The sequence below is a fragment of the Tympanuchus pallidicinctus genome, unplaced genomic scaffold, assembly GCF_026119805.1.
Source record: "Tympanuchus pallidicinctus isolate F22 unplaced genomic scaffold, pur_lepc_1.0 scaffold18, whole genome shotgun sequence".
NCBI lineage: Eukaryota > Metazoa > Chordata > Aves > Galliformes > Phasianidae > Tympanuchus > Tympanuchus pallidicinctus.
The window spans coordinates 3101589-3121492 of record NW_026294699.1 but is presented as its reverse complement, the minus strand read 5'-3'; the positions used below and the strand labels follow the sequence as shown (position 1 = coordinate 3121492).

At 55.7% G+C, this 19904-nt stretch overlaps 1 protein-coding gene across 2 annotated transcripts in view; it reads left to right on the top strand.

The window, feature by feature from the left end:
- Positions 1 to 16189: 16189 nt before the first annotated feature.
- AXIN1 (axin 1) overlaps positions 16190 to 19904 on the top strand; it is a 69681-nt gene continuing 65966 nt past the window's right edge. Inside the window, exons 1-2 of one of the 2 annotated variants that reach the window (XM_052680361.1) lie at positions 16190 to 16295; positions 18172 to 19137. In XM_052680361.1, coding sequence (XP_052536321.1) covers positions 18260 to 19137 — 878 coding nt within the window. In that variant the 5' untranslated portion in view covers positions 16190 to 16295; positions 18172 to 18259. The remainder of the gene's footprint in view (positions 16296 to 18171; positions 19138 to 19904) is intronic. The other variant, XM_052680362.1, reaches the window with a different exon arrangement.

The window sequence follows — 19904 nt, the reverse complement described above, 5'->3', positions numbered from 1 at the left end:
AGGGCTAAGGGAGCTTTGAGCTGTCACTCTTGGCCCCACGTCCTTTCAGCCTCGTTTGTCACTGTGTGTCGATGTCACACTCTGTGTCCTTGCAGCAGCACAGAGTTGGGAAGGGAGCAGGGCCGCACCATGGGGCAGCTCAGGGCCACCTTCCTGGCCCTGCAGTGGGGCTGAGCAGGACGAGGGGGATGACCCACAGCTACAAACACGCTCCCCATCTGACCATGTAGCTTTCCTTTTTGATTCTCAGTGAGCCGATTCTCTCTTCTTCCCTGCGTCCCATATGCAGGCATCATCCCATGTGCCTACAAGGCCTGGAGGACACATGGAAGAGGAAGGGAGCGGTGTTTTGTACAGTTCTGCAGTGCCAGACCATCCCTGCAGGTCGGCACGGCCCCACGGCTGCAATCCCACTGCACTGCTCCTCTCCACAGAGGGTGCCATGAGGTGCGGTTTCTCTCCCTGCAGCTCCCTTTGTTCCCGCAGTCCACCCAGCTGTCACATTCTCCCTACACCCCTTTTTCTTCTGTTTTCATGGAGCTCTGTGCAGCTGTCAGCGCTGAGCACTGCAGGCAGGATGACACTGTGAGGTCTGTGCGGGCATCCTGGTGCTATGCCAGGTGCTGGCTTGCTGTCCTTTGGCTGAAGCACGTATCCCTGGGTGGCAGGGACTGGCCTGTGGCTGTGTTCCAGTTCCTGGGAGCAGGATTGGTGCTGGTGGCCCATTGGACGCTGCCTGCAGGACCCAACGGCCACGAGCACCAATCCTGCTCCCATGGGCCTGGTGGGCCACATGCGTGGGGCTGGCAGCAAGGCACCTCTGCAGCTGATTGCATTGTGTATTGCTCTGCCTATCACCATCAAACACCCTCCAGGAGCAAAAAGGGTCTCTGTGCTAGAAACAGTGCAGCCAGCAGGACAGCGAGCTGATAATCCCTGTGTACTTGGTGCTGGTGAGGCCACACCTCAAATGTCGAGTGTGGTTCAGCGCCCCTCACTGCAAGAAAGACTCTGAGAGTGTGTCCAGAGAGGGGCAGTGGAGCTGTGAGGGGTCTGAAACACAAGTCTAATGGGAAGCAGATGGGTGAGCTGGGGCTCTTCAGTCTGGAGAAGAGGAGGCTCAGGGGAGACCTCATTGCCCTCCACACCTGAAAAGAGGCTGTGGCGAGGTGAGAGTCAGCCTCTGCTTCTGGGTAACAGTGATAGGATGGGAGGTTGCAAGCTGTGCCTGGGCACTTCAGATTGGGCGTTAGGAAATGTTCCTGCTCAGAAAGAGCGGTGCTGCAGTGGCACTGCTGCACAGGAGTGGTGGGGTCACCGTCCATGGAGGTGCTCCAGAACAGTGCGGATGTGGCACGGAAAGATGAGGGCAGCGGGCACGGAGGGGTGGGTTGGGGTTGGATTTGATGACTTTTGTGGTCTTTTCCAACTTGAATGATTCCATACTTGGCCTCAGAGCCTGGCACTGATAGCACGGCCGGGCCAAGGGCAGAACTTCAAGCAGCCCAGCACAAGGTTGGCAGCACTTCAGCTCAGTGCAGCTCTGTTCCCAGCAACGTTCCCATTCCCAGCGCTCCACATTGCTTCCCCACCTGGACAGAGCCGTCTGAAGGTTGGCTGTGCCTGGGAGAACCCAGCGCTGAGGAGGACAACGATGATGATGATGATGAGGGCTGCAGCGTGGTGCCGGGCGGCCCCGCGTGGAGTCATTGTGCAGCTGGTGGGGAGCGGCTGGCCCGGGGGAGGCAGCGCTGTCTGCAACAGCGTTCAAAGAGTTTTGCTTAAGTGTTGCTGCTCTTCAGGGCTTCCTCCAGAAAAAAAGAAAAAAAAAAAAAAAGAAAAAGGAAAAAAAAGAGGGGAGAGAGAAAGAAGATAAATCTTTCCATGCAGGATGAAAGCGGCCTGTCTTGACTATTTACCCAGCAATTATAAGTAAATCGGTGGTGCCTAAAGGGGCTGGTTGCCATAGTTACAATAGGATTGGAAGGACCATCATTTGGTCCTGGCCGCAGCCAATCAGGCTGAGAAGCCAAAGCTGCAATATAAAGTAAAGATTCCCATCTTCCAGCCACACAGTTGCCAAGAAAGGGAAATAGGTTCAAGAGTGTTGGAAAGTGCTCCGGACAGCAAGCAGGGCGGCTGCTCCTGTCATGGCGGACTGCGAAAACCCAGGCGGCGCGCGACGCAGCGGGGCAGGCAGGTGAGAAATCCCAACGCTCCCCATCTCCCCGCTCATTGTTCTCCTTCGCCACGGCCCCCGCCGCCCCACCCCACCCGCGGCCACCACCGACCCCCTCGCCCCAGCCCCAAAACCCACAATGAAACCCCCTTCGGGCGAGAGACAAAGAGATCCGTGCGGAAAAACGCTCCACCATTCTCCCCAAATTGTGATCGTAGGCCTTTCAAATCAAATTTCGCAAAGCAGCTTCATCAAAGGCCCCCAGCTGGGAGACGCAAGCCCCATATTCCTGCCTCCCACACGGCCCCCCCAGGTCTTGGATGGTGCGACAATCGCACACAAAGTCAGCGCGGCTCGAGAAGAGTGTTTGCAAGAAAAGGGGGGAAAAAAAGAGAAAAAGCGAGAGCGAGAAAGAGCGGTGCCTAAATTGATCATAGTCTCCAAATCTCATTACTCGAGACTTCTGAGGACGGATATTTCCAAAGGCTGCTATTAAAGACTTGTAAATGGAGCCCCTTTATGAGATCAAAGCCCAAGGGCCGGGCGCAGGGCGTGCGGTGGCTGTTGTGGCGGTGGCGGAGGGGCGAGCGGAGCCGCAGGATGCTGGGGGAGCCTTCCTCCCCTGCTGCTGCTGCCCTCCATGTTTCCAGTGTCGCTGCTGCCGCTGCGTGACCCATCTTGCAATGGATGCTGCGAGCGTGATGTCGGGCAGAGCCGAACGCCGCCCCGGCTCCCAGCGACTGGAATGGAGATGGGCGAACTCCACCACCCGCAGCGCCGGGGATGGAGAGAGAGTCCCCAAACTCAAGCAGCCCCCTTCCAAAATTTCATAGTAATAAATGAGCTTATTCCAGTCGGGACCTCTCGGGACACCTCGAATTGCAGATCAGCTCGCGGCTTAGGGCGCTGGCTCCGTGGGGCCGTCCTGGCCTTGGGTCTTCTCCGTTGGGTCTCTTTTTCTCCCAGAGTTGCGGCATCTCGCTGCCTTGTTGGCCGTGGGCAGAAGGGCCGAGGACAAAGGGAGGTGGACAGAAGTTGCACGACTTTCTCTTCCCGCTGCCTCCCCTCAGATAAGGGCTGATTTCTGTTGTCGGTGACACATTCAGCTCCGGGCAGCATTCCCAGCACCAGCACCACCAGCAGGCAGGCGCCCCATCATATTCATGGAAAGCAAACTCACAGATGGTAAAATAACAGAGTCGTGTATGTTTCAAAGAGACCTTCTATGTCAATTGTTATATTATTAGGTAAACTCTAAGAAGAAAATCTTTTAATCCACTGTGGCTAATCCAGTCCACTTTTGTTGGCTAGGACATATTCAGCATCAACAAAAGGCTCTGGCCGACGAACACCGGCATACATAATGTATTTATAACTCCGGGAGCTGGCTGGGCAGCTCCCAGAAAGAGACACTCCTCGGGCCCACAGCAGGGGCCGGAGCAGAGGATTTGCCCGACTTTTATCAGTTTTATTTTCATTTCAAAGAACCCGACCGATATTTTCACTGCATTGCTTACCAGGCGAGGCACAAAGAGGGCAGGGACATTCCTGGCTCCAGGCAGCCCCACAGCCCGGACCTGCAGGGATCCGCACCCTTCATCTCCCTCTGTGTCCTGGGCAGCACGGGGGCACGGAATGGCCGGGCCTGAGGAAATGCATCCAGGCACCAGGCAGGGAGCATGGGGCCCTGAGGTGCCCGGAGTGCCGGGATGGAGGCGGATGGGACGGGGAGCACCGTGCCTTCTGGGAGGATGCAGTACTTCAGCAACGCAGGCAGGTCTGTATATCCCATATATCCCACCCAGCCCCTCTGCCACGTGCTGGGGACAGGGAGAGCTGGAGCGGTGCCCCAGGACAGACTGTGGAGTGCTGTCCCCATGGGGACAGGCTGTGGGAGCAGAGGAGCCATCAGGAGGTGTTGGCTGGGCACTGCCAACTGTCCCCAGAACAGCAATCCTGGTCCCCTGGGATCTATGTGGGCTTTGCTTGGAAGGTGTCATCACTTTGGGAGCGGAGAGCTCACCTTCCTGCAGCACTGGGGATATCAGTAATACCATAGCACTGCTGATGGCAAGCACTGAGCACGGGAAGGCTGGAAGGTGTGCAGGGCTGCCAGGAAGGGACGTGGAGTGAAGCACAGAGACAGACTATGTCCTCACACACTGGGGAAGCTGCTGCCACATGAAGATGCATAGCCCAAGGTCTGCAAAGCTTGGTGTTGTGTACCCACCACCACGTTTCATCATGCTTCAGCCAATTGTAACTGTAAGAGTCAGGATGAAACATAATCTGAGGCCTGATTCACTCACGTTTGCCTGCCCTGGGCTCTCCTGTCTCCTGCAGCGTATGAGGCTGTCTCCACGCCAGACAATGCTTGTCTCCATTGCAGGACTTGTGGCAGAGGAGATATATTGGTAAGAGCAGCCCCAGGACAGCCAGAGCAGGGAACGTGTCCTCTGCCAGAAGATGGGGAGTGCACCTCACAAAGCCTGCGGGCCATCAGGCTGCTGCCTGCTCCCACCATAGCAGAAGGGCTGTGTGAGGTCGAGGACATGGTTGGCACGAGCACAGATGGTGTGAGATGGCTGCAGAGGGGCAGAACCTGGAAGGTGGCTCCAGCCCTGCAGAGCAGGAGGAACAGCAGCTTCCGCAGTGTCCCGATGGGGACAGGAGCCCCAGGGCTGGGAGGCAGCACCGCGTCATGAGGTCAGCCCGAGTCCCAGTGCTGCAGAAAGGTCACTGACAGCCATGGGGCACTTGCCCTGATGCTTCCATCTGTGCACAGCAGGGGACAGAGCAGGCTGCAGTGTGTTCACAGCCGCTGCTGAACAGCCCTCCCTGCCCCCAGACGCCCTGGGCTCAGGCTCTGCTTCCTCCACTGCTCCCAGCCCTCGATTGCTCTGCTCTGGTCCTCCTTTGTCATGGGGTGGGCACGGTTTGTGGGGTGGCAGAGGCATCACAAACCTGTTTCCAGCAGCAGTCAGACAGTTCACCTGCCTGCTGGGGCATGTGGAGGGAACTGTAGCAATAAAACAGGATGGGGTTTTGCACAGGATAGAAGATACTGGATACCTCTGATTGACACAGAAATGCTGACAGAAGGGGCCTGGGCAGCCCATACCAACATCCAGTGCTGGAGCAGCTCAGCTCAGGCCTCAGAGCAAATCCTGAACTCCAGAGGCAGAAACCCCCCACCTCTCTGTTTCCTCTCTCCCAGTGAACTACTTTCTGAGCATTTTTTCCACCTCTGAATCACGACAACTCCGAGACATTTCACATTTGTTCACTCGGAGACACCTGGACACACACTGCACCTCGACCTTCCCCCTGCTGCATGGAATCCCATCCATGAGGAGTGGCCTCTCCTGGTGCCAGTCTTGGGGACCTCCCAGCAGCATGAGGACGGTGGCACTCAGGACTTTCCCAGCTCAGTGCTGGCGACCCTGGGGGTCTCCACGGCCCATCCAAGATGGTTTTTGAGGTTCAGAGGCCCCATGCTGATGTGAAGTCCTAAAATTGGCCAGCATGGATGTAGGAGGAGGGAGGAAGTGCTCTATCACTACTTATTGATGTAAGCTGTGGTTTCCTGCTGCCAAAGAAGCATCTGTGGCATCTGATGAAGGTCCCAAGGTTCCCTATGCCACCCTCTGCAGCACAGCCCTGCCAGCATCCATCACAGGATCCAGAGCAACCAACACCTTCTCCATCAACTCCTGTCCCCCATAATACATCCCATACAAATCAGAACTCACTCTGCCCTGTCTGAAAGGTGTGAAGCAGTGAGCAAAATCACTCTGAGGGAGAAATAAGGAGCAGCCACTCATCTTTGCAGCTTCACGCTGCTGTTGATCTCTGTAGCTCTTTGAGCCAGGCTTTCTAGGCTGCAGGATGGGAGACCAGGAGGTTTCCCCACCTGGCTCTTAGTAGGGAAGCCTAACGAGCAGAGCTCATTAGATCAGAAACCTGGGAGCTCAGCTGAAAATTCAGTGCTTCTTGCATTAAGGGGCAGCATGGACATGGTTGTGGGGTCTCAGCATACAGGATCTGTTTCAGAGGGAATCAGCACTTGTTCCAGGGAGCTATGTTGGGAGATGATGAACAGGGTGCTGGGGCCTCTCCATGGATGCTCATCTCAGCAGCAGTGTGAGGACTGCCATGCTTTACCTCTGCCAAGCTGCTGTGCTGGAGATCCCACCTCAAGTGCTGCTCTGGGGCTGAAGAAGCCTATATATTTTCTTAAGAAAGTGTGATAAAATTCTGAATGATCCTCTCCTGAGTGAAGGAGGTGTGGATGTGAGGATCAAGTTTTCCTTGCTTCTTCCAAGAGCAGAATGAGTTTGCTGCTCAAAAACTAGCAACCCTGTGCCAGCCAGCAAGGAAACGTGCTGTGGATTTTGGCAGACCCCCTACAGCAGGAGCTGGCTTCCTCCATGCATGGTTTCTCCACTCCGGGGTCTCAGTTTGCTGCTCTTTGGATTCCTCTCCACTAAAAAGCATGTTGCGAGAGGTGAGGCAACCCAGTGCACCCAAGAATTCCAGCTGGCTGCTGTGGTGTTCCTAGAAAGATGTCCTTATTTGAACACATGAACAGGAGCTCCTGGGCTGCAGCATTAACATTAATAAACACTTGAGAAGAGGATAACAGGGAGCATCCACAGAATGGGCTGAGCCTTCCTGCCCCACTGGGCTGGGGTCAGCTTTGACTGACACGCTTATCTGTGGAGAAAATGCGTTTCCATCAGCAGCACCCCATGTGATTCCTTGTCTCAGCCCAGGTTTGGCTGCTTTGGACCTGAGTAAACCAGCCCCAGCATCAACTGCCAATGGAACTTCACGGGTTGGAAGCTTTCCTGGAAGAGGACAATGCCAAACTGAGATCTGGACTGTACCATGAACACACAGAGCGTGTGCAGGTGAAATGATTCCCAGAGCTGTCCTGAGCACACGAGTGATTCTGAGATTTCCTCCCAAAGTTCATTGTGCCTCTCAAAGCTGAACAGAAACCCGTGGGCCGCTACAGGACTCATGATCAGGAGCTCACTGACCATCTTCTCTATCTCTGGGAAGAACCTCCATGACGGGTGAGCCAGGAGCTCAAGCACTCACACTGCAGGCTGAGCTGCTGATCAGGATCGTATGAAAGCACTCCAGCTGAACGTCTGTACAGGCTGTAGGACAGACATCAAGGCGTCGCCGAGTGCTGAGCTTGCTTTTGCCAGCTGGGCTAGTGACCACATCTAAGCCTAAGATCTTTCACAACATTGCAAAACACATCCACAAGAGTGGAGCAACCAATATTTCCAGCAGTGCTCTTGACATCAGCTTTTCTTTACCGCCGACCAGCTGATTGGGATTATTGATGGATGGATAAAAGATGCACCTGATACAGGAGTGTCAGGTTCAAACACCTTGAATTGGCAGGGGTAGGCAGCAGGGCTCACCTGTCCCAGTGCAGCATCACGGAGCTGTCAGCTGAGCTCTGTGCTCCTGTCTGAGGATGGTGACTGCTGTGCACTCACATCCCATCACGTTGTGGAGGCAGGTGGCAGCCACGAAGGGACAGCAGGCAATGCCTTGCAGCAGGTGGGTGAGCCCCAGGTGCACAGCAGGGTGTGGGGATCAAGGACAGGAGTGCCCCACAGCCACCACTCCCTTCTCTGGCTCTGTGTGACCAGTAGTGCCACCGTACCACGACCAGAGTCCTTGTGCACAGACAGGACCATCACAGCACGGCTCACGGCAGATGGGGAGTCTGGGCACACAGATCCCTCACCATTCCTGGATCCCAACCTCCTGGCCAGCCCTGGAGCACTCCTGGCATCCTTGGCCTTGAGGCTGCCTGCGAGCGGGCTCTGCGCCACAGCTTTTTTGTGTCCCTCACAGCACAGCAGTGCTGCCAGGTCACCAAGCTGCCATTTCAATATCCTTCCCTGCTGACCATCACCTTGTGTAGCCCCAGCACCCGCAGGGGATGAGCTGACATCTTTTCTCTCTGCAGAGCAGCACTGCTGGGACACATGGAGACTGCATCCCATCCACGGCCACCCGAGAGGAGCAGAGAGCCCAGCAGCACAGAGCATGGAGCGGCAGGCCTGGGGACACAGACCCAAGACGGATCCCACAGGTGGGTGTGGGAAGCTGCGTCAGCCTGGGATGTCACCTGGGGGTGCCCCCCTTTACTGACCAGTGATGAAAAGCACTACCAAGTGTGGCCTTGCTGGTGGCATGGCACATGCCTGAAGGGAGGCTCACCCACACCCCAAAAGCCTCAGTCCCCTAGGAGCAGTCCTACTGCTGCTGCAAGATCCTGGCAGTTACTTTCTTCTTTGTCCCAGCTGTGTTGCACAGACCATGCCTGTTGGTGTGCTCAGGCCTCAGAGTTTGAGTGCAGTGCTGCCAGCCAGCCTGGCAGAACCCAACAGACAGGAGGCTACTGGTACCCAAATGTCCAGCACCCTGGGAGCCTAGTGCCCACCCCAACCCACTGCAAGGCAACGTCCCTGTGAGATCTGGAGGTGCTGGGTTTCACATGCACCTGCCTGCCTGTATGGGCATCACAGGGCATGCAGGGCTCAGCACCCAGATGGCAGAATGACTCCAAGGGTGGCTGCATTGTCCAGAGGTGAGCAGGCAGTGTAGATCAGAATGGGGGAGTCTCTAGCTGAATGTTCAGGTTTGCAATTCAAGGACTTGAATTTTGACTTGTAGCTTCAATTCCATAGCTTCTGCTGCAGGTTGGACAGTTCATCAGCCACAGATGACTTTGCTAAAAGAAAGTGCACTTATCCCAGGTCACTGTCACTGTGAGACGGAAATAACTGTCAGCTTATTGATGGCTGCCCTCAACCCCCTTCCAGTGCAGGCTGAGGGGATGTAATGGTCACTGTTGTAGATAGCGACTTCTAATACATACCATGTCCTGCTTTACATGGACTAGGTGGTCAGACCTGAGCAGAAACTGGGAGATTTTGGGGCAGAAAGATGAGAAGGAAAGCCCAAGAGTTACTTGAGGCAGTTAGTCCAGGGAGGCATGGAGAAAAATATCCAAACCAATGGGTGTTGGTGCAGCCAAGGGCAAAAGAACCATAGGCAGGCAGGCCATGCCAAATGGGCAGAAAGCTGCTATTAGCCATTACTAGTTATTGCCCTCACTACAGAGGTGCAGGAGCAAGCAGGAGACAGCTGCCAGTGAGCTGCTGTGCTCTCCCTGGTCAGACAGGAGAAGTTCTGGATTCCTGATCCTCTGTGCAGCTTATTTAGCCAATGCTAGGGACTGTGGATTCACGTGTGGTCTTTATAAAACAATAATAATAATAAAGCAGTATCGGAGCAAAAAGGCATAAGCTGTTTGGAGGCAGTGTCCAGAAGGACAGACTGGTGGTAGAGAGGGGACAATCCCAGGGCAGCATAGAGGTGGCCCTAACGTTCACCCAGTGCATCACAAGGAGGCAGAGCTCAACACAAGCTGTGTCTGGGGGAGTGCCAGCCCTGTCTGTGAAAAGGTGGCTGCTGCATACGGTCTTAAATTTCATTCGGTCAGTGGTTTGCCTCCAGTTCTGTAACTGGGAGCCAGACTGGGCTGGAACAAGTGTTTCTCTGCTTCACCCCTTTTGCCCAGCACTGGAGGCAAATTCAAGCTGAGGAATTTGGGTGTGTTCATCTCTCCCAGGGCAGTGAATTGAAAGGAGGTGGGATGCGCTGGCACCCCGCAGAACCTGCACTGCAAGCCATGGTGTGAGAAACAGAGAGCAGTTCCTGCTGCACTGCAGATGCCTTTGGGGAACTGACATTGTTAGGGATGGACTCACAGCCCACATCCACCCTGGCACAGCTGCCTTGGGTATCCCCACTGTGCCAGTGGGCAGGAGCTGCCTCCCAGACCCCATCCCAGTTGTACTCAGGCCCACTCCTCACCCTTTGCTCTCACACCAGCTGTGTCTGTGGCTCTGGCTGTCTTCCACATCACAGCAGTGCCGCTGGGCTATAGATGCCTCTCCGTCAGCTGGGGTCTTCATTGTGCCTGGCCCCCATTCTGAGGTGACCCAGCTGCCTGCAGTGCCCAGCAGCCAAGTGCTTCCAATGCCCTGTGCCATGATGCTGATACTTCTTTCTTGACTGCCAGCATGTTTTCCCCCTCCTCCTCTGCAGGTATCACTTTGCCAGTGGTCCAGGAGCTAAAAGTGTCCTCTCCCATCCATTTCTTGCATCCTTTTACCCTGTTTCTCAGCAGCCCTCTTTTCCATTGCTGTTTATGTAGCCAAACTGTTTCCTGCCTCTTAAATGAATGGACTTCAGGTGTGCGTAGAGGGTGAGGTAAGCAGCAGGAGAGCTGCTCCTCACCTTCAGTAGGGATCATTTAAGATCTGTGTGTCCCAGTCTCTCAAGCTTTCCAGTCACCCAAAAGGCCCTCAGGGCTTTCAGCCCTAACCTTAAGGATCTCTACTGGGAGCCGAGGGCTCCCCCAGCCCTTTCCATCAGGCAGCCCTGACTACATCTCACAGGCATCCACTGCAACACAGCCAAACAGGGCTGAGAAACCCCAGGAGGCTGTTAGCCCTTTGCACAGCGGTGGTGGCTGATTCTGTTTCCCATATTGAGCACATCTCTGGGCAGCTGCTCCCTGAGATTTCCACAGCTAGCACGTTGGTGGGAGGCAGACCCAGGTGGGGAGGAAGGCTGTTTGAAGAGAGCTGTTAGGCTTAGATGTCTGTCAAGCGGCTTCAGGGTATTTCTGTTTGTTCCCAGTTCCGAAAAAGCTTTTCTATAAAACCTAAATTTGGGACCAGCAATGACCTGCGAGGGTCGTTTTAAATTACAGCCAAAGGTTGAACAGCACCATCTAGTGCACTCTGTCCCAAAAAATGCCAGCGCTGGAGGAACACCATCCCTCACACACTTGCACCACCCGTGGCAGGGCTCTGCTATTAGAAGTGTGCATGGGATGTTATCATACCATCAACCATCAAACATCAGCATTACTGACCCACCATGCTTCGGGCAAGCCAGGCAGCAGGTGAGATTAAAACCAAGCTCCACAAGCACAGGTTTATTGGCACAGGAGCTGGTCCCAGATATTAACTGGGAATACCACACAGCTGATACAAACATCCAGGAGATTCCCCAAACCCCCTGAAGCTCACTTCCTGGCACAGGCACGAAGGGATTTTGGAGGCCAAGTACGTGGGGCAGACGGCGTGGCTGAGCAGGGATCTTCTTGTAGAGCTTAGATGGAAAAGGGAAGTGCAAGGCCACTGGAAGCAAGGTCAGATGTGGGAGGGCTACAGAGGTGCTGTTTACCTCTGTGAGGAGAAAATTTGTGCAGGTAAAGCTGAATTACAGTTGGAGCTGGATAGTAGAGTGAGGGACAAAAAAAGGAGCTGTTTTAAGTATGTTAACAGCAAGAGGTCAGATGTTGGTCTGTTACTTGATGAGCAACCTCACAAATAGGGATGTTGATAAAACAGAGTTCATGCCTTCTTTTCTTCTGTCTTTAACTCTGATGACAGACCCTGGGACTCCCAGAGCCCCGAGTGAAAGACAATGAAGTTGTTGGCCATAGCCAACATGGGTTCACAAGGCAAAAGTCCTGCTTACTTAACTTCAGGTCCATTTACGACAAGTTTACCTGCCTCACTGAGCAAGGGGAGCCAGTAGATGTCATCTACTGGGATTTCAGCACAGCTTTCAACATTGTCTAGCATTTGGTGGCTCTCTGAGGTAGAAATTAACATACACAGCAGGAGCTGAGGAACACATGACATCACTCTCGTTTGACATGGGCTGCCTACAGGCTTAAACCAGGTCTGTTCAGGCTGAGCAACACACCAGAACACGGGCAGCCCCTCAGCTGGTGTAACTTTTTGGAAATATAAGGCAGGAGCAATGCTATAAAACTGACTGAAGGGGAAAATTATCTGCCTGGGTTTGTTGGCCTTTACCTTTGAGACACAGGGGAAGCAAAGGAAGCTCTGGAAGATCCTGCACTCAGATTCCTCCCTTGTGTAGCCAGGGACGCTCGGTTTGGATTTTCGCTCATTTGATATCCACAAACGAATCTGAAGTTGGTAATGTTGGCCTTAGGCAAAACTTAGGGACTGGGCTCCTTCGTGTGGGCGAAGCAATGTGTGAAAAGCAGCAAGGTGACTCCAGAGGGAGCCCATGGCTCTCACTATTCTGAGAAACAGGAAACGAAAGAGGGAGAGCTTGGCATGAGCCCGGAGGGTATTCACCTCTACAGCTTGCAAGAGAGGTGGCTGCCTGGCTACATCTTACCTGCCTTGTAGGCAGACTGAGGATCTGATCCTGCTGTGGATGAGAAGCAATGAATAGCTGGGGGCAGAGATTTCCTTCCTGAATTTCTCAGAAAAGCAACACCTTGACTGGCTGCAGACCCTTCCCTCAGCAGAGCCTCCCTGCAATGAGCCCTCTGCACAATGCCAGCGCAGCCAGACAGCTCCGCCGAGCCAGGAGACCTGGGGAGGAGGATATAAGGAAAGAAACCAGATTAGGACTTTGCTGTGATTGCACCATAGCATGACCACAGCACTGTGACCAGCAGTGAGAGGCACTGCCTGCTGTCTGCCCTTGGTAACAGGGAGCAGGGTTCCTGTAGTGAGAGGAATTCTCTGCCTGTTGGGCTGCTGAGTGCCATCAAGCCTTCATCATCATGCTGTAGTGCACGCAGACAGCAGCATGCAGACTTTCTCCCAAAGGCACAGCAGCTGCAAAGGCTGTAGCAAGAATCTAGGTGCAGTGGAAGAGAGCATTTGAGGAAAACATGGGGGAGGAGAATGTTTGCTGTCTGTATTGGAGACTGCGTGCTTGTGCTGAAGCAGGGTACAACTTCTGAAAAGGAGCCCATGGCTAAACATTTGGTAGCAAGTGGGAGAGCCACTCCTCCCCAGCTATAAGCTGGACAAACTGCCACACAGCCACAGTCCCCAAGGCCCCGGCTGGCCCCTCTTCTCCAAGCTGCAATTGAAAGCTCCTGTGGCTTCTGCGGTGCCAGTGCCTCGGGCAGCCTCAGGAGCCAGAGCCATCCGTGGCTGGGCTGTCCTTAGCAGGGCTGGCATTGCTGCAGGAGCTGCAGGTAGGAGGGTGCTGGCCTGGCACACGCATGAGCCCACGCACTTCAGCTCTGCGCATCCCACTGAACCCCAAACTGTTATCCCAGCCCTTCTCCCCACTCCTTGCCTCTGGGAATCTCTTCTAACAATGTCACAGAGGGATGTGGCTTCAGTTTCTCATGTTAACTCCGTTCGGGCCACAAATTCTTTCTGGGCCTTTCTATGAGAGATGAAAAGCTCTCTAATACCTGATAGTCTCTCACCCATGAAGCTGCTTAAGCACTATAATCAGGGCATCCCTCAGGCTCCTTTGAACTAGCTGAGGAGGCTGCATTTCTCAGGCAAAGCAATTTCTCTAGAGCTGGCGTCAGCTTTGACTCTTGTAAGTTTTCACCATCCTTTTCCAAACGTGGATGCTGCACTCAGGTATCCTGCACGTGTCTGCCTTTGCTTGCCATGCTACATACCTACAACACTCAGCTACTTCCATTGCCCCGTTCCCACAGCCAAGGGCCCGACCCCTTTGCTGCAGCTCCCAGATGGCACCCCCAGGGCCCTGCTGCTCCTGCTCTGCTTTCCTTCCTCCCAAGCTAAGCTCCTTTCCAGTCAGTCCTTTGCAGGATGCAGGTTGCTGTGAGATGCAGCACTCTGTATGTATTCTCTGCTCCTTGGAGGTGTCACTTTGCAGCTGCTCACATCCAACCGCATTTTATTTGCCTGGATTCAGCTTATAAAGTTTTCTGCAGCTGTCTTGACCTCGTCTGTGTCTCCTGCCCCCCTCATTTCCACAGCCCTTGCATTTTTCTCAGCAGGGCTTTTTAATCTATTTCTAGACCATTGATGAAAATGCTGAATAGCACTGGGCTTCACATCAAACCCTGTGGACACCCACTGAGCGTGCTCCCATTCTGCAAGGATTCCCCATTGATGCCTGTCGGTTTGCCAGCTCCCAGTCCCTTTAAGGTGTCCCTCTTGATGTTGTATTGTGCTAATTTTTAATCAGAATACTGTATGGATTAAGTCACATGCCTGAACAGAGTCCAGGTCTGTTATTTCTATGCCATAACCTTTATCAGCCAAACTTGTAATCTCCTCAAAGGATGACATCAGAGTTTGACAAGAGCTATTTTCCAGAAGCCAAGCTGATTGCATTAATTATATTCCCATCCTTTAATTCTTTACCAGCTGAATCCCACATCAGCTTTTCTATTATTATGCCCGAGATCAGTGTTGCACTGTTACATGTAAATCAGCTTCCAGCATCACTAGCATGAAAGAGCCCGAGGACCCGCACCATCCTGCTGGCTCTGTGCTGGAGCCAGAAAGGGAGCATCGCTGCCTGGGATGAACTTCTGTGCGTTCCAGAAGGCTAAAAAATGCTGTACTTTTCTGAGAGTGATCCCCGAAACACACAAAAACAAAGCACAAATGTCAGAAGATGTTGAGCACGCAGGTACATGCAATAGGAGAAGGCTAGTTCTGTCAAAAACCAGAAACCAATCCCTACTAGTGATTTTTTCTGAGTCACTTCTGATTTTTAGAGGACTGCCTTATGACTCGTTTGCTGCTTAGCTTCTGGGATCCTACCTAGGGCTCTGCTTGCTTGGTCCAGGGCTCTCACCGTGCACGCTTTCCATGGGAGAAGCTGGCTGTGTGTTTCTTTGTAGGACTACTCTTGCTTGGCCTCTTTGTGCATTAATCCCCTTCATCTCTTTGCAGTCACCCAGCTCTCGCAGGCAGCACCGCGCTCTCTGTTGCCGGGTCGTCACTCCTGGCCAGAAGCTTCCTGCAGCCATCCGGATGCCTCTGGGCAGGACGCGCTGCCTCCGACCCTCTCTCAGGTCTCCATGTTGTTTCCCCATTTCAGCCTGTGCAGTGCCACCTCTTGGCGAGCTCCCTTATTTCTCTCTGCTGCAGAACCGCTCAGCTCAGAGAAGCAGGAGGCAGCCGCTCTTTGAAACCGGCTATTTGCCAAGGCCGGAGCCGCTGTTGGAGCAGCTATCTCCGAGCTCCTCCATCTCTCGCCCCACATTTGTGGGGCAGCGCTCAGATAACTGCCACGGCCGAGCAGCGTGGCCTGCAGCACCACGGAGCCAGCACGGAGGTCACTGCCCTTTCTCAGCAGAGCTGCGTGCCACCCTTGTGCCACACCGCTGGAATTCTCCACTGCGCGAGCATCTCCCGGGCTGCATCCTGCCCAGGGTGTCCGCGGAGCTCTTAGGGCTTATTTGGCCCAGATAGAGCAGGGGGAAAAAAAAAAAGAGGCAGCTCTCCGCTCTTCTCCGACCTCCGGAACCGCTCTGAACAAAGCAGCGCTCAGCGGGGCTCTCCTGAGGTCTCCGTTCCTGCCTCGCTCCCCGCGAAGCCCCCGGCACCGCGCCTGACGGGGCACGAGCTGCGCAGCGCCAGAGGCCCGGCCGGGCTCCGCGAGCGCCGCGCTTCGTCCCCGCCGGTGCCGCGGGCCGCCCGATGCCGCGCCCTGAGCTGCACGGGGCCGCAGCCCGCGTTGTGCGCGAAGCACTCGTGCGCCGCCAGTCCCGCCCTGCGGAGACGGAGGGCCGGCGGGGCCGGGGGTACGGCGCCGGGTCCCGAGGAGGTGGGGCCGGGCCCGGGGCGGCCCCGTGCGAGCGGAAGGGTTCTGGGCAGCCGGTATGCGGCCGGGCGGGCGAGCGGCCGGGCCCGGGCTCCCCCGGCCGACGGCTCTCGAGAGCGGGCGCCGGACGAGCCCCTCGCGGCGCCTCCCACGGGCCGGGCCCGGTACCGCTCCGCCCCCGAGGCCGCTCGGCGCGGGCTGGCGGCGCGGCGGGGCCCGCAGTACCGGGCGGGGGCGCGGGGGGCGCGGCTGAGCCGCTCTCCCCGGCGCTGCGAGGCAGCGGCGCAGGCGGAGCGGTGCGGGGCTCGCTGCTCTCCGTGTCGCCGCCAGAGCCAGCGGCCGCGGCCATGGGCATCCCGGGCCGCCCGCTTTGTGCCGCCCCGCCCGCCGCCCCGGGCCGCCGCTGCTGAGCCGCATGGGCCGGGCTCCGCGCCGCCGCCGCCGCTGCTCCGAGCGGGTGAGTGAGCGGGCGGGGAGGCGGCCCCGAGCCCAGGCCCCGCGCCGAGGCCGCGCCGGAGGCCGCCGCCGTGCGGGCGGAGCGGGGCCGCGCCGGGCGCCGCCGCGCCGGTACTAGGCCGCCCCGGGAGCGGGGGGAGGGCGGGAGCGGGCCGGGCCGCGGCCGGGCGGGGGGGGAGCGGAGGCGGCTCCCCGAAGTTGCTCGGGGGCGGCGGGGCGGATGGAGCCCGCGCTCGTCGGGGCAGCGCCGCTTCCCGCGGAGCTCCGGGCCGACGGATCCGCGCGACCGCCGCGGGCCGCGTCCTGCGGGGAACTTCGAGCGGGGCGGGCCGGCAGCCGGGGCCGCGGGGCTGCGTGCAGCCCGGGCCGCTGAGGTGCCCCGTGCCGGCGCCGGGGGTCGGACCGCGCCGCCACAATGAGCGGCGAGCCTCGTGTGCCCGCTCCCACGGGGCGGCTCCGGCCCCTTGCTGCGGGCAGCGCCAGCTCGGGGTCCGGGTCGGGAAGGCGGGAGCCCGCGGCGGCGAGCATCGCGCTGGGGGATACGGGCGCGTTCGGTGGAACCGTGGTAAATCAGCGCGGTGCCCGCGTGTTCCGAGCGGCCCGGGCCGGCTGTGGGTGACAGCGGGCTCGCTCTTAGGGCTGAGCGGGTGCAGCGCGTAGGGCCGAGCGGCTCCCATCTCGCTGCTGCTGGTCGGAGGCGTACAGGTGGGCTGTAAGGACCGCTTTCGCCTCAGCTGAGGAGAGGAAAAGGGGAAAAAAGGCAGAACGTCCAAAGGATGCGTTCATTTGGGTGCGGTGAGCAAAGCTGAAACGCGTGTCCTCGCTGTGTTCTCACGTGCAGTTGATTTAACCCGGCGCGAGGAGCAGGGTGTCAGGCAGCTGCTGCTTCACGGTACTCGGGGCCTTGGGGCCGGCGGCATTCAGTAAAACACAACTTCTGCTGCTTTGAAATGATGGTTACTGCGTTAGCAGAGCAAGTGGCAGCCCTGGATTTGTCTGGTGCTTCCCCCTTCCTCCCCACACCTCCCATCCTCCATGTTGGCTCGCTACCTTCTTTTAAAACATTGCGTTTGATCACATCTCCTTCTAGAGACGATCTCCTCATCTTCCTTTATTGACCTGGGTAGGATTTCTCGGGCACTCGGCATGCGCTCCAATGAACCTTTTTTCTCAATGGCCTCTGTGAGAAATGGTGCCAGAGCCAAAGCCCTGACCTGACATGCCCGTTTGAGGCAAGAATGTTGTTCACGTGCCCAAAGTATTGGGGTCAGTGATGCATTTGGAGTTGCCTGGAGCTAGATGAGCTGATGCAGTGTATTTCTGAAAGCAGAGGGGAATGTCACGCCAGTATGTCACTGAGTGTACAGAGGACACCTGTGCTTGGTTAAGATGTAATCTCAGTTTTGCTACCAACAATATTCTCTTAGAATATTTTTCACAAACCTTACCGTGAATTCCTTGTTGATTGTGAGAGTTTCCTAGGTTGGTAGCCAGATGGAAACGTACTGCCGTGATATGACTTGGCGTGTGTGCTGGCCAGGTGGGCTCAGCAGGGAGCTTAATGTCAGACTGTAGAAGTGAAGGTGTGTCCTGTGGGCTGTTCAGCACTCAGCACCTGAGTGTACATCCCTTGGGTATGGGGAATACCACATCCCACAGTCCTGAGAGCTCCTGTAGTGTGGGCTTGGGGGCTGTGAGATTGGTGCCGGTGGTATTGGTTGTGCTGAATGCTGGATATGAAGTTTTGAGATCTTCTCTGTCGTTTTCAGAAAAAGAGGATTTAATACAGTAATCAGGGAGGACAAAATTAGTAGCTTGTAGTCTTAGAACGTTTATTTACAGTGATACTTAATGGATTTCTTTCGTGTCTGTTTCAGCAGAACCAACGTGTTCTCCTTGGAGATACGGGTGTTGGTGATCTGAGATTTCGGCTCTTCCCCCGCTGTTCAAGGAAACGCCAGAAAGATGAATATCCAGGGGAAGGGCTTCCCTCTGGACCTCGGAGGAAGCTTCACTGAAGATGCTCCAAGGCCACCGGTGCCTGGTGAGGAGGGTGAGCTCGTGTCCACAGATCCAAGGCCAGTCAGCCACGGTTTCTACTCCAGTAAAAGCGATGTGGTTAGAAATGAGACCTCCACCGCAACGCCGAGGCGCTCCGATCTGGATTTGGGCTATGAACCTGAGGGGAGTGCTTCGCCAACTCCACCCTACCTGAAGTGGGCCGAGTCGCTGCACTCCTTGCTCGATGATCAGGATGGTATCAATCTCTTCAGGACGTTCCTGAAACAGGAGGACTGTGCGGATCTGCTGGACTTCTGGTTTGCCTGCAGTGGCTTCAGGAAGCTGGAGCCATGTGTGTCCAATGAGGAAAAAAGACTCAAATTGGCAAAAGCCATTTACAAAAAGTACATTCTGGACAACAACGGCATTGTGTCCCGGCAGATCAAACCGGCCACAAAAAGCTTCATAAAGGACTGTGTCATGAAACTGCAGATTGACCCTGACATGTTTGACCAGGCCCAAACTGAGATTCAATGCATGATAGAAGACAATACCTACCCTTTGTTCCTTAAGTCGGATATTTATTTGGAATACACAAGGACAGGTGGGGAAAGTCCGAAAATTTATAGCGATCCGAGCTCAGGGTCTGGGACAGGAAAAGGGCTACCTGGTTATCTGCCTACTCTGAATGAGGACGAGGAGTGGAAATGTGACCAAGACACTGAGCCTGAGGCCAGCAGGGACTCCGCGCCCTCAAGCAGGCTCACCCAGAAGCTGCTTTTGGAGACTGCAACCCAGCGTGCAACCTCCACCCGGCGGTACAGCGAGGGCAGGGAGTTCAGGTACGTGAGTGCGCCGGCTGGGCCCTTCCTTGGGGGCCTCCAGATGCCCCTGGGGCTGCTGTGAGGTTGGAGTTGCTGGGAAGTAGAGGTTGTTTTGCAGCTGGGAGCGGTTGGGGCTGGTTGGGCATCAGCGTGGGACAGTGTCACATGGGTGTCAGGTTGAAACGCAGCTTTATCTGAATGTACTGCGAGTTATTTGTAGGGTGTCTTTGGCCGGTTCCCCTGAATCACATCTGCAGGATGTTCTTTGCTGTGAGGAAATGCTGCTGGACGTGGTGGGGCTGTAGGTAGGAGGCAGCAGGCAGTGCAGAGCTGTGGGCAGCCCCAGTATGCACAGAGCGAGCAGAGCTGCGGTGTCAGGCTGGCTTGTAGCCTGCAGTGACGGAAGGCCAGTGTTCAGTTACAGGAGTGCAGATGAGTGCAGCTTGTGGTAAAACCCCTTGTAAATATACAAGGAAATGGTGATGAGCCACAACTAGAGGCTGCAGGAAGCTTGTGGGAAGTACCCTGATGTCTGTCATGTGTGTATGGGTCAAATGGGGTTCGTGATGCTCCCTGTATTGCTTTGCAGTCAGGTTTTCTGATAGTGGATTCCAGCAAGTAGGAATCCCCAAGCCCAGTTAAAATTGTTCCATGTTGCAGCTTTTCCCCTCATCACAATATCTGTTTTTTTTCTCTAGAGGAGTTGCCCAGTTGTTCAGCCCTGCTTTTCTTTGGGTCCCCCACCCATTCCCAGCCAACACGCGTTTGGAAACTTGCTGAGAGCT